At 42.6% G+C, this 13,699-nt stretch overlaps 1 protein-coding gene across 4 annotated transcripts in view; it reads left to right on the top strand.

Moving 5' to 3' along the window:
• Positions 1-5,322, top strand: part of hspg2 (heparan sulfate proteoglycan 2) — a 207,518-nt gene extending 202,196 nt beyond the window's left edge. For all 4 annotated transcript variants that reach the window (XM_045207055.1, XM_045207054.1, XM_045207053.1 and 1 more), the window contains 3 exons: positions 1,608-1,691; positions 1,908-2,011; positions 2,269-5,322. In XM_045207055.1, coding sequence (XP_045062990.1) covers positions 1,608-1,691; positions 1,908-2,011; positions 2,269-2,441 — 361 coding nt within the window. In that variant the 3' untranslated portion in view covers positions 2,442-5,322. The remainder of the gene's footprint in view (positions 1-1,607; positions 1,692-1,907; positions 2,012-2,268) is intronic.
• The last annotated feature ends 8,377 nt before the right edge of the window (positions 5,323-13,699 follow it).

The following is a 13,699-nucleotide window of genomic DNA, read 5'->3' as shown; positions in this document are numbered from 1 at the left end:
GTCCCTGGCGCAGACGCCTCTGCCTCTCCATCCTGGACAAGCGCGCCACACCCAGCTGCAGAGCCTCCTCCTGAGGTGTCTCCTCCCTGAATCGGCGGAAAGCCTCCAGGCTGATAGGGGGACGCGGAGGTGTGCCTTGCGTCATCCCTCTCTTGTGCTCACTCTCACAACGGCGATTGTCTACCCGCACCGAGAGGTTGACGAGGCCATCCAGTCACTCAGGCAGCTCCCTGAAGGAGAGTTCATCCTTCATCCCCTCCGATAGCCCTGAGCGTAAAGGACGACCAGGGCGGCCTCCTCCCATCCTGCCTCTCGAGCCCGAGTCCGGAACTCCACGGAGTGGCCCGCCACCGAACGGTCACCCTGCCGACAGGCCGTGAGCCGCCTCCCGGCCTAGTGCCCCGACACCACCCGAGAGGTGTCGAACACCTTGCGTAGCTCCCGGGTGAACTGGTAGTAGTCGGAGCATGCCAGAGTTTGGCTCTCCCACTCCGCGGTAGCCCAGGAAAGGGCCCGATTCGTCAACAAAGTGATGATGTAGGCCACCCGGCCCTGCTCCTTCGGGAAGGAGAAGGGTTGTAGGCTGAATACCAGGGAATACCCTGCAGCCCTCTGGACGTCCGTCATACCTCTCCGGAGGTGGTAGGCGGGGTTCCCGCGATGTTGCAGGTGAGACTGGAGACGCCGCTACCGCGGCTTCTGCTCCGCCGGCTGCCGGGCTGGTCGGGTGTCCATTGGCAACGGAGGTTCTCTGTGATCTGCTGCATGCTGCGGTCGTGTTGGTTCAGCATAGCTCCCTGCATTGCCAATGCGCTCCGATACTGTGCTGCTGGGTCCATATTGGCTCAGTTTTCTGTAAGGGTTGGTGTGAGGTGTGACCCAGGTGCGGTGCAGGATAGACAGTAGGCAGTAGGCAGAGATGGTGAAACAAGGATCTTTACTGGTGGTCCCAAAACCAGGATACAACATAACGGACTTAACACGATAAAAGAAAGGTGGAGCAAATAAGTCTCCAAAAACAAGCTGACAGCCAAAATACGAAAAAGTAACTACGACTGAAATAATAAAGAAACAGGGAGAACACTTCTCGAGTACCTGTACATACTTCTCCGATCAGACTGCTGAGCATAGAGGAACTAGCAGAGAAAACTGAGCAAGGGAACACAGGGAAGTGAGGGCATAAATACACAGGTGAACAGGTAGACACAGGTGACACCAATAGGATCATTATTAGTCCAGACTGTGAGTGAGGAGGTGCCTAAGGTTGTCGGAGAAGGACACCTAGTGGATCGCTCCGGAATTGCAACCCCCTCCTCTAACAACAGGGGTGTCAATAATTTTGACCCCTGCCTTTTTGAGAGAAAAAAAATTACTTGTTAAACAAAATCTGTTTCTCTGAGCAATTGTATTAGTATAAAATTATAAAATGTCCCTATTTTTTTTAGCATACAATATAGCTCAGTATTGTAATTATTTATTTTATACAGTCATTCTTGCTCATCTTTATCAAGGGTGTCAATAATTTCGGACCCCACTGTAGTTCCTTATTCTCCTCTGTGTAGTCCCAGTAGTAATGCTGCTGTTGCATGATCCCTGTCTGTCCACAGCTACCAGCTGGGCAGTGGAGAGTCTCAGATCCAGTCCAGAGAGCCCATCAACGATGGCAGATGGCACAAGGTCACTGCTGTGAGGTAATGTACATGACTTTCCACTCTCATGCTCTGTTACACCTTGTATTATTCACCTCTTATTCCACATACAGTGGAAGATCTATTTTTAATAGAATATTTAAAAAATATATTTTTGGTGGTGATTTATTTTCTCAACGAATGTACTCTGTGCTTTGTGATGAAGTGTATTGATTATACGTGTAAGGAATTTTTTCTTCTGTGTGTGTGTGTGATCAGAACTGGTAAACAGGGATATATTCAGATAGACGGCGGAGCCATTCGACGAGGACAATCACAAGGCAAAAGTATCATGGTGAACACCAAAGGCAATGTATACCTGGGTACGTCTCCTTCCCGTTAGGGACCTATTGGGAAAATGTCAAGTATTATATTTCAAAGTCTCCTTAGAGTAGAGAAATACAGTACCTTAAATATTTTCTTGGAAAGGGACAAGAATTAAGAGTTTGAAAGTACAGTGTCCCAAATCTATAGGGAAATGACTGATTGACAGAGGTGATATTGTGTCTTCTCTAAGGACATGCACTGAGATTGACTGTGTGTGCGTGCGTGTACTCATGTGTGTGTTTGTGTGTTACAGGGGGAGCTCCGGACATATCTGCGATGACGGGAGGGAAGTTCTCCTCGGGGCTCGAAGGCTGTGTGAGGAACCTGTCTTTAATGAACGCCCGGCCGGGAGAGCAGCTGGCCAGACCCATCGAGCTGCAGGCCACTGCAGAGAATGGCATCAACGTGGGCCGTTGCTCCTCATAGACCTATAGCGTCTCCCCCCCCACACACACATGCACACACACACACACACACCCAGAGACTATGGAGACAAGATACACACGCACACATTCACAGTTACACGCAAACACACAGAGACTTACACACATGCATACACATACAGTCAGTTTGATACAAACATGGTGCTTTGCTCCTACCAAACACAAAGATACACAACACAAAATGATATTTTGCTCTGTGTGCATTAAACCAAAAAAAAGAGAAAAAATGAAATGATATTAACAAGTCTTCACTTCCTCAGTGTTGTATTGTCAATGAAGGTCAAGGACTATTAACACAGGAGATCCAGTACAGTTTACATACTCCCGGCAGTAGCTTTTAGCCATGAGAACAAGAGAGTAAAACGCTATAGGCCTTCTACGATGGGTCAGATCCTATGGAGTTGGAGATGTTTTTACAGCACTGAATTTTTATTTATATAAATATAAATATATATTATATATTTGTGGGGAAAACATGCAAACTAACCATAACTGCTCTTCTTTGTCCTGGAGTTGATTCTGGGTTCTAATACTGTGTGTCCAGGGCTTTTTTAAGGGCCTAGTTTTGTTAATACTTGAAGACATTTAGGCCTTCTACTTTCTTCTTCACTTCTGTAGGGGAACCTGAGGGGCGAGCATGCTCACAGCCTTGTTACACTATTGGTAGAGGGGTCACAGAGGTCACGGCACAAAGCAGTATCAAGACTCATCTCAGGGGAAGACAGGATTTAAAAAACAAACAGAACGCTATTAGAAGTAATGGTGCTTTTCAATTCTGCCAAATCATTTCTGATCTGATTTTAAAATCACTTGCCTTCCCACACCTAGCATGGTTGCCTCTTTTGTGTCTGTAAGTTGTTTTTTAAAAACTTGGTGCTATTAAGTCAGACATGAAAATACAGAGCACTAACACTCATTTGTCTGGCTCCTTATATTAATGTAGTACATGTGTTGTTACATTTTCTTCATTTCTAAATTTCAAATAATATTAGTGTAAAATACATGCTACACATGTGCCTATTTTCATTCACCTCTCCTGAGGTTGGGGAGGTTGTGTTGTTCTCCAGATGAAATCTGAGGTTTATTTTAGTATTTTTAGTGTGGCTCTGTCTCCTCGTGAGTCCTAATTGATTGAGTAGATCTCAAAAGACAGCAAGGAGGTGTTTTAAAGAATACATGGAGATTGTATTTTGATGTTTTTTAATATGAGCGGTTCATCATCCAGCTTTGATTATTTGAATCAGCTGTGTAGTGCTAGGGCGACCCAGGACCGACTTTGGGAAACCCTGATTTAGCAGACTTACAACTTACAGTAGTGCACTGTAAATGTTTTGTACTTTTTCACACTGGTCCACCGTGGGAATCAACCCCACAACCCTGGCGTTGCAAGCGCTATGCTCTACCAACTGAGCCACACGGGACCATCTTTTCATCCCTATATGATATTGTGTGTGTACTGTATGTCTTTGTACTGTATGCGTGTGTACTTTATGTGCGCGTCTCGCCATCTAAATCCTCAGGAGGATTAACGCAGAACTGCCTCAGTCATTTTCAGGTTCAGTGGCAACTAGCCTCAGTAGGTCTCATAGAACTAACAGGTCTGATATGGAACTCAGCAGCTGCATAATTTTGTTAGTTGTTGTACCTAACACACTATGCAAGCAGATGCATGCCAAAATATTTTGACATGGATATGGCTTCCATAACTTGGGGTAGACAAATTGGAGGAGACTAACAGTAGATATACAGCAGACAGAGTAAATTACTTCAGTAGTGGGAGAATGCAGTTGAAACCTCCCTGGTGGGGTGCGTGCTAGCTGTGACCTATGGAGCTCCAATGAGCATGCTCGCCCATACTGGTTGACCACATTACAAATATGGCATCATAGTTCACTTCATGAGATTCACAAACTTTTCACTTTTTGTAAGTTTAAGATTATGTTGATTAATATTCTAAAATGAGCACTATCATTTCACTTAAAGTTGCTTCATTTTAATTTCTTTTCATTTCTTTTCATTTCTTTGTTTTATTCATTTCTGTTGTTTATTTCAGGCTTGATTCGGCTGTTGTAGAGCAATCAGAAAAGCTTGCCATAATAGTTTTCTTGGGTTATTGTGTATTGCCTCCCCACATCCCCCTGTTCCCTTCATGTTGGATTTTTAATACCGTTCTTCCAAGTGTCTTCCCCGACTGGAGTTCTCACAATGACCCCTCGGCCTATACAGTCTCTGTGGAGTGTCTGTGGAACTGTGGTAACCGACAGTAACATCAGCCTGACAAGGGGTTGTCAACTGCTTTGTGCCAGACCCAAATAGATCTATGTGTATCTATAGATCTATATATACAGTATGGCTCTGGTTTGAGATGACAAAATTGAGGATCTTAGGCTCTGTATGTCACACTGAGTAGAGTTACCATTACTCATTGGGAAAGGTTACAATGTGTTTATTGTGTAATTGACAGGAGAAAACACTGCATAAACACAGATGAGAAATACATCACACAATCACATATTATTAATACATTGAATGCCCTATTTGTGTGGTCTTAATCATAAGATATAATTGGGTATGGTTGATGTACTGAGTATGTATGAAGTAAATATGGGCACTCATCATTGATGAAGATATTATTTCACCTTTTTTTGAAATTGTTAATATTGTCTATGTTTCATTTTTTGGATTAAAGACATGTTGAAAAAGACCGTCACAAATTTCTAGTGAATGGAAGTTTACTACACATAATATTATTGTCCATTGGATGATACTGCTCTTGTTCCTGACTGAACCATTTCGTGTTGAAAGGAAGGACTCTTCCCCTCCCTCAGTGTTTCTTAATTAAAACAAAATTCATGTGCTATTTATAATCTTGTGAGTCGTGTTCTTTTCCCAGTCATATTATTTTTACCCAGTTCTATTATTATTACTGTCAGGATAAACGTGTATGCGGTGAACGAAGTCAAGCGCAGGACACCGAGAGACTGGCAGATGTACTTTACTAATAAACGTAATGAAAAGTACAAAACAACAAAACCTCTAAAACAGGGAGGAACAATAATCGCAATACACAGTCCTGCCGAAAACAAACGGAGAACAATCACACACAACAAACGAATGACAGACAGGGGGCCTGTTGCACAAAACTAGGATAAGGGATTAAGCCAGGATATCTTGGTGATCCTGGCTCAATTGATCCGTAATCCGGTTGCACTAAAGATGGATAGGGGGCAGGAGGATATGTTATGGTATAAATTACCATGGAGATTTATTCTGTGGAGCTAGCCTGCTCCAGACCAGGCTAAATTCCAGGATCTATTTAATCTCATCCCTATTGTCAGTCAGCAGTCACCACAAATGGAAACCAATAGTTATTTCACTGCTCACTATACATTGTTATCACATATAACTAGACCCACTGTCATTATTTAAACGTTTGTGATCATTAATTTCAATGATTTTGGATAAAAAATGATTTTTAGATGATGTTGCTATCATTAGATAATTTACAGTTTCCCATAGACTATAAGGCTATATATAAAATGATAGAATATTAGGGCCACAGAGGGGAAAAAACACAAGTCATAATATTGTAACCAGTTGTTTTAAAGGAGGACAGTTGTTAAAATGACAGATGTGGGGCATTTCGTGAAATTGTACTTCAGTATGGTTTCATAAACAAAGACATGCTGATGTGCCAGAATATTAAGTATCACATTGTCATAAGTATCAAAACTGTAAAAACAATATGTAGCTTTTCTGCAGAAAGAACCAGCCTCATAAATGTATGACTTTATCCTTTTTCTTCAGTGTGGCCCTAGTACTCTGTCATATAAACAAATACACATTCCATATGAATATAAAAACACAATGTGTAACATTATGTTCCTTTATTGAATAAGGACAAAACAAAGCAGGTAAACCATCAGCTCCTTTCGAAACTGAAGTCACAGTGACTCTACAAGATGGAAAGCACAGAATCCAAGCATATTATACAAAATGATACATACACATTCAAAGGTCTGTATATAACACACCCTGCATGTCTGCACACTAAAATAAATGCAGGACAAATCCATACACATCAACTGAACAGACAAATGAATGGATGCAGTAGCCTCCCTGCAGCCTTGTATTACACACAGTATACCGCACAAACATCATAAGAGGCCAAATTCGTAAAAAAACGAACCCAAAAAACCCAAATTCCTCTGCCACCGCAGGACATATTTAACCAAAATTGAAAGCACACATACTAACTAAAATAATTCAACACATATTGGTCCCTCAGCAGCCGACCACTGTCGTCATCAGGGAAGATTGCCGGATTGTCCCAGTCCATGGCTGGTGGCACTCTGGGGCCCTCTCCTTCCTCAGGCAGGCCACATTGTGGAGGACAGCACAAGCCACAGTAATATCACATGCCCTAACAGGGCTGACCCTTAATTTGTGAAGGCAGTGAAAGCGTGCCTTCAGGAGGCCAAAGGTCATTTCAACTCTGGCCCTGGTCCTGGCATGGGCATGGTTGTAGGCCTGCTGTGCTTCCTGGGGGTCTGTGAAAGGTGTCAGGAGAAAAGGCTGGCAGCCATACCCCTGTCTCCCAGCAACACACCAGAGAATTCACCTGTCAACACAAAATCTCATCATTACTACCTCATAAACACAGTGATATTCTTGACACAGCCATGATGGTTATAAATAGGGGTTGTGTGGCTTACCTTGTGATAGGCACTGATAGATTTCAGAGGCCCGAAAGATTCTGGAGTCATGGACTGAGCCAGGCCATTTTGCCACAACATTGCTGATCACACAGTCAGCATTGCAGACCATCTGAAATCATAAGATGAGGAATATTACACCAATCAATGCACATCACTGGCAATGCAGAGTGTTCGTCAATGGACAATATCAAAAAGTTATGTTCACCTGAACATTAATGCTGTGAAAGGATTTCCTATTCACAAAATCGGCCTCATGGGCACCTGAGGGGGCTTTTATCCTTATGTGTGTGCAGTCCACTGCACCAATGACATTGGGGGAAACCTGTCACACAAAGTAATGAGTATCCTACTATGTGTTAACAGTTGTCCTGTAATTTGTAGATCCTCTTACCTGCAATCCTATAGAACTCCTCTTTGATGTCACAGAGTCTTCTGTGGCCAGGGAAGGAGATGAAGACATCTGCTAATGCTTTGATAGCCAGACACACACTCCTTATTGTGCGGCAAATTGTGGCCTTGTTCAGCTGTTCTGCATCCCCCACTGAGTACAGGAAGGCTCCACTAGCAAAAAAGTGCAAGGCCACACAAACCATTTGCTCCACACTCAGTGCATGGCTCCGTGCAGTGCGGTGCTTAATCCTGGGACCCAGTAGTCTGCATAGATACCCGATGCCATCTGCAGAAAAAACCTGTATCTTTCATATAGATGGTCATCAGGGAAGGCCAGTGGGTCCAACCGGTCCCTGAAGACCCTTTCTCGCCTGAAGGCTCTCCTCAGCACAAGTGCTTCTTCATCCACCACATCTCGCACGAATGGGCATGCCATTGTCAGAGCAGAAAGGAACACACAATTTTGGGCCTTCATATAGGCTAGTGGCCACACCTGGTGCTGGGGGGGTGGGCAAAAGAGGGCGATGCCTTATAACGATGACTTGGTTGTACTGATTGCTGGGAAAATAAAAAAAACCTTAGAAAGATGCCACCGTCCTGTGTGCTCACAATAAGAGCTCATATGTCATGGCTCACTTGACTTTACGAGAATATACCTAATTTTTATTTTGAGCTGTGTCATCTTCTTGGAGCTGGGGGAGGAAAGAAAAATAATGATTAATACATTTGTGTTACAGTTAGCATACAGTGTACATTGAAGGCATATCTCACCTCCCTCTCAAGTTTTTTTATTTCAAGGTCCAGTTTCCTAATTGTCCTCTTTTTTATTTCGGACTCCAGTGCAAGATTTTCCATCTTTTTCTTCTTGTACTGAATGTCTATGTCTGCCAGTTCTATTTGGCGCCGGAGGTGGTTGCCATACAACTTTCTGATAGCTTGTGAGCTCTGTGAACACAATACAATTAGCGCAGCTGGAATTTGGCAGGATGTGGTGTCCTTTTATTAATACGCACTATGTTGCCAGGCTGGTTTTCCCACTGTATAGCATCTGGGTCCTGTAAAAGAAATTAGATTTTTTGATTTTGATGAGGACTCCTCACCATTGTAGAGTAAATAGTACTTTCACAGTCTTAACATGATACCTCATGCCTTCTGGAATCCAGAGAGATGGTCTCCTCCTCATCATCGTCTCCATCATGTGCTGTTGCTGCTGCACTGGGGCCTTCACCCTATCACATTTAATCGGATTCATATTGAAGCTAGTAGACAAGACATGCCAGGCCTACAGTATGCCTTTGATGGAGTACTCACTGGATCAGCATCGTCTGGTGCTTGTGCTGGTGGCTCTAACAGGAACACAGTGCTGCCAGACACTGCAAGGCAATAGGTAAACCAAAGTCAGACAGTCCAAATTGATTCAATATGAATGTGGTTGTATCCCATGTAGAGATGGAAGGACATACCTTGAATGAAGCGGGTGGCATCTTGGGAGATACCTATGCTCGTCTCTTTCCCCCCAGGGATCCCCTCTAAGACGGGCCTGCCTTTATTTAGCTCCAAGGCCATGTCCTCTCTGCTGGGGTAAGGTCAGCCTTTGGTGACCCACCACCCGTGCCTTGTCTGTGGGTATTCTTTTTCACTGCTAAAACAGTACAGACAATGTGTGAGCAGGCACCTTCTGGGTACAATATATGCTTGTGCTTTGTTAAATATTAGTCAGGGACCATACCATTCTGCAGAATGTTCTTGTATTTGATTTTGACCTGCTGCCATGTCCGTTTTGGCCCGTTCATGTTTAATCTACACACACACACACACACACACACATTTAATGGAGTCACACTGCAAAAAAATTACTTGGTATTTTTGTCTTGTTTTCAGTAAAAATATCAAAAAAATTTATCATAGCTTTATACAGTGTGATGGAGTTACTTTACACAATTTCACTCATATCTGCAGTGCATTTCAATTAAAAAATTTAACCGTTTCATAATTACAGTACAACTGCATTTTTGGAGATGTGAATTAAATATTTGAATTGTAATTGTGATGTTTCAGCGGAGCGGTGAGTGTGTAATTGTGCACTACTTACGCATTCAGGCGGTCTGCAATACTTTGCCACGCTTTTTCTCTTTGCTTTATCACTGTGGCGGTGTTGCCTTTCTTCTTAATTATATCTTTTACCTCCTCGTATGCCTCCATGAGGATTTGTGCTTCCGACGGGGAAAAGTACGCGGCTCTAGTTGCCATGGTAAATCAGTTAATCTGTGATCTGTGGCGGGGTCTATTTGAGTGAGCCGTGAGCGCGCACCTATCCAGGATTGGTTTCACCTGGCTTAATGAATCCGTGTCTGCTCATCCTGGCTTGGTCTTTGTGCAACCAATTAAGCCTGGACGCACATGTTTTGGCTTCATTGAGCTCAGCTGAGTCATTTATCCCGGATGTCTTAATTCTACTTTTGTGCAACAGGCCCAGGGGTTATAAAGGGAAACACATCAAGGTGTACACAAAGCAGACCAATCTAGATGATTGCTGAAACCTAGATCGGTGGCAGCTAGTACTCCGGGGACGACGAACGCCGAAGCCTGCCCGAGCAAGGAGGAGGAGCAGCCTCGGCTAAATCCGTGACATATACTATGATTATCAGATAAGGCATGGCAAATGTTTATATAATAAGTAACCGTAGCAGCATTTGAAAATGCTTTTATATTTCATTTTTACTGCTCTGTTCTACCAGCATTACATACATATTACATTGCAACAGTGGAAGAGGAAGCATCCCAACAAATAGGTCCCATGTAGGGCTGTGGCGGTCATGACATTTTGTCAGCTGGTGATTGTCAAGCAAATAACTGCTGGTCTCACAGTAATTGACTGTTAATTAACATAAACAGATGTAGCATCTCTTGGCTTCCACACATAGCCTACAAGCCACTGATGCAGACCTTTGGAACATCTACATTTAAAAATGTCTAATAAATCCATTTAATATTAGCTACACCATCACAATAAATCCATTATTTATTTTAGACAGGTCTAAAGAAACATGATATGAAGAAAATGTAGTCTGTTTCAGAAGAACAGAATAGCATACTTTGAGTTAACCTTATGTTAGGCCCTGATCTGGCTATGCCATATCGCTGTGGGCTACACTAGTTCATTTAGCAGACAAGATCTGCTTAGAATTCCATGGCATTATTTTATAGTATGAAGAAAATAGCTGAAGAAAATAGAAAGGATATTTTCTCCAAACAATTTGAGGGAGTGCGCACATGTGGTTATTCTGTGTTGAGCTGTAAGCAAAGAAACAGGACCTCCTATATGCTTAGAGTTATTTATGCAGCTTTAGTTGTGATACAGACGTTGGGCTATATGTTTAGATTTTTAATACATTCTAAGGCTGCATGATGCGACTCTAATGATGATTTGAAAAAAGTCGCATGAAACGAATGACCTCTGCTTTGTTTTTTTTGCGCAGGCTACACACTTCATCAGTCTCTCATTCACAATTTGACAAGCACTTGATAATGCCTCGAATTTCCCAGCGGCATCCCCTTTGTGTGGCCGTAATTCCCCCTAAAAATATCAATGCATTTATGGCCAGTGGCTGTTGTGCCCTGAATATAATCATTATAATGCCATTATCCCAGCTGCGTGCTCCAAAGCACCTCTCACTCACATGGCACTCTCAGATTTCTCAATTCTTATTAGCCAATGCCCGTCACATGATCAGGTCCTTCTCACAGGCTACAAGTGAAGACAGACACATCAGGGACTCAACTGCGCCCGTCCTTATCGAATTCTGAGGCGCATATTGAAGCTGTTGGAAGAACTGTCCACATTTACAGTACCAGTCAAAAGTTTGGACACACCTACTCATTCAAGGGTTTTTCTTAATTTTTTACTATTTTCTACATTGTAGAATAATAGTGAAGACATCAGAACTATGAAATAACACATATGGAATCATGTAGTAACCAAAAAAGTGTTAAACAAATGAAAATATATTTTATATTTGAGATTCTTCAAATAGCCACCCTTTGCCTTTATGACAACTTTGCACACTCTTGGCATTCTCTCAACCAGCTTCACCTGGAATGCTTTTCCAACAGTCTTTAAGGAGTTTCCACATATGCTGAGCACTTGTTGGCTGCTTTTCCTTCACTCTGCCGTCCGACTCATCTCACACCATCTCAATTGGGTTGAGGTCGGGTGGTGATTGTGAAGGCCAGGTCATCTGATGCAGCACTCCATCACTCTCCATCTTGGTAAAATAGCCCTTACACAGCCTGGAGGTGTGTTGGGTCATTGTCCTGTTGAAAAACAAATGATAGTCCCACTAAGCCCAAACCAGATGGGATGGCGAATTGCTGCAGAATGCTGTGGTAGCCATGCTGGTTAAGTGTGCCTTGAATTCTAAATAAATCACAGACAGTGTCACCAGCAAAGCACCCCCACACCATAACACCTCCTCCTCCATGCTTTACGGTGGGAAATACACATGCGGAGATCATCCATTCACCCACACTACGTCTCACAAAGACACTGCGGTTGGAACCAAAAATCTCCAATTTGGACTCCAGACCAAAGGACAAATTTCCACTGGTCTAATGTCCATTGCTCGTGTTTCTTGGCCCAAGCAGGTCTCTTCTTCTTATTGGTGTCCTTTAGTAGTGGTTTCTTTGCAGCAATTCGACCATGAAGGCCTGATTCACACAGTCCCCTCTGAACAGTTGATGTTGAGATGTGTCTGTTACTTGAACTCTGTGAAGCATTTATTTGGGCTGCAATTTCTGAGACTGGTAACGCTAGTCTTCCATTCCTGTCCTCATGAGAGCCAGTTTCATCATAGCGCTTGATGGTTTTTGCGACTGCACTTGAAGAAACGTTCAAAGTTCTTGAAATGTTCCGTATCGACTGACCTTCATGTCTTAAAGTAATGATGGACTGTCGTTTCTCTTTGCTTATTTGAGCTGTTTTTGACATAATATGGACTTGGTCTTTTACCAAAAAGGTCTATCTTCTGTATACCCCCCCCCCACCTTGTCACAACACAACTGATTGGCTCAAATGCATTAAGAAGGAAAGAAATTCCACATATACACTTTTAAGAAGGCATACCTGTTAATTGAAATGCATTCCATGTGACTACCACATTAAGCTGGTTGAGAGAATGCCTAGAGTGTGCAAAGCTGTCATCAAGGCAATGGGTGGCTATTTGAAGAATCTCAAATATGTTTTAATTTGTTTAACACTTTTTTTGGTTACTACATGATTCCATATGTGTTATTTCATAGTTTTGATGTCTTCACTATTATTCTACAATGTAAAAAATAGTAAAAATAAAGAAAAACCTTTGAATGAGTAGGTGTGTCCAAACGTTTGACTGGTAGTGTATATAGTAGGCCTAGCCTATAGAAAGCTGATGGGATCCTCCTCTTTTTAATAGAGGACATCAACACACTGTTTTTTCACGCAATTGCATAGCCTATAGAAATGTTGCGCAACATGAGCTCATGGGCTCTAATGAAGTGTTTGATTAGATTTGTGAAAATATTTGCATTGATGTCAGAGTGATTAGAGGGACAATAGAGTGCTGAGTACCAGGCAGTTAGTAAGTTTGGTAGGCTACTAATGACCATCAGCAGCATCAGAGCTTGGAGAAGCCTAATTACCGTGACTAAACGGCGGTAATACGGTCACCGTAACAGCCCTAGTCCCATGAACATAAAGAAAAGTTAAGTTGTTATTGATTGCTGGCCATGTAACATTGGATACATACTACTGTATGTATGCACATGGCCAAACGTCAAAACAGACGACCAAAAACACATTCTTGCAGTTACAGTCAAAAAGTCATTGTTGAATTCACATTTGCTGCTGGGATTGCACGAGACAATCTAGCCTTGGGATACTTCTAGAGATAATCACTTGGCAACGGATGGTTACATAACAAGATTAGATGCACCGTTAGGCTGTTCATAAGAAGCGTGGAAGGCTGTGCTGAAATGAATTTACAAATCAAAATCACTTTGAAAATGTGAGGACGAGTAATCTTGTCACATTATGTAGGGGGATTTCTAACCCTAGGGTCAAAAGAGTATGTGATGCTTGGGTTGTGGTGAGAGTAAA

The sequence above is a fragment of the Coregonus clupeaformis genome, chromosome 24 (genome assembly GCF_020615455.1).
Source record: "Coregonus clupeaformis isolate EN_2021a chromosome 24, ASM2061545v1, whole genome shotgun sequence".
NCBI classification, from domain to species: Eukaryota; Metazoa; Chordata; class Actinopteri; order Salmoniformes; family Salmonidae; genus Coregonus; species Coregonus clupeaformis.
This window is presented reverse-complemented; position numbering and strand designations above follow the sequence as displayed.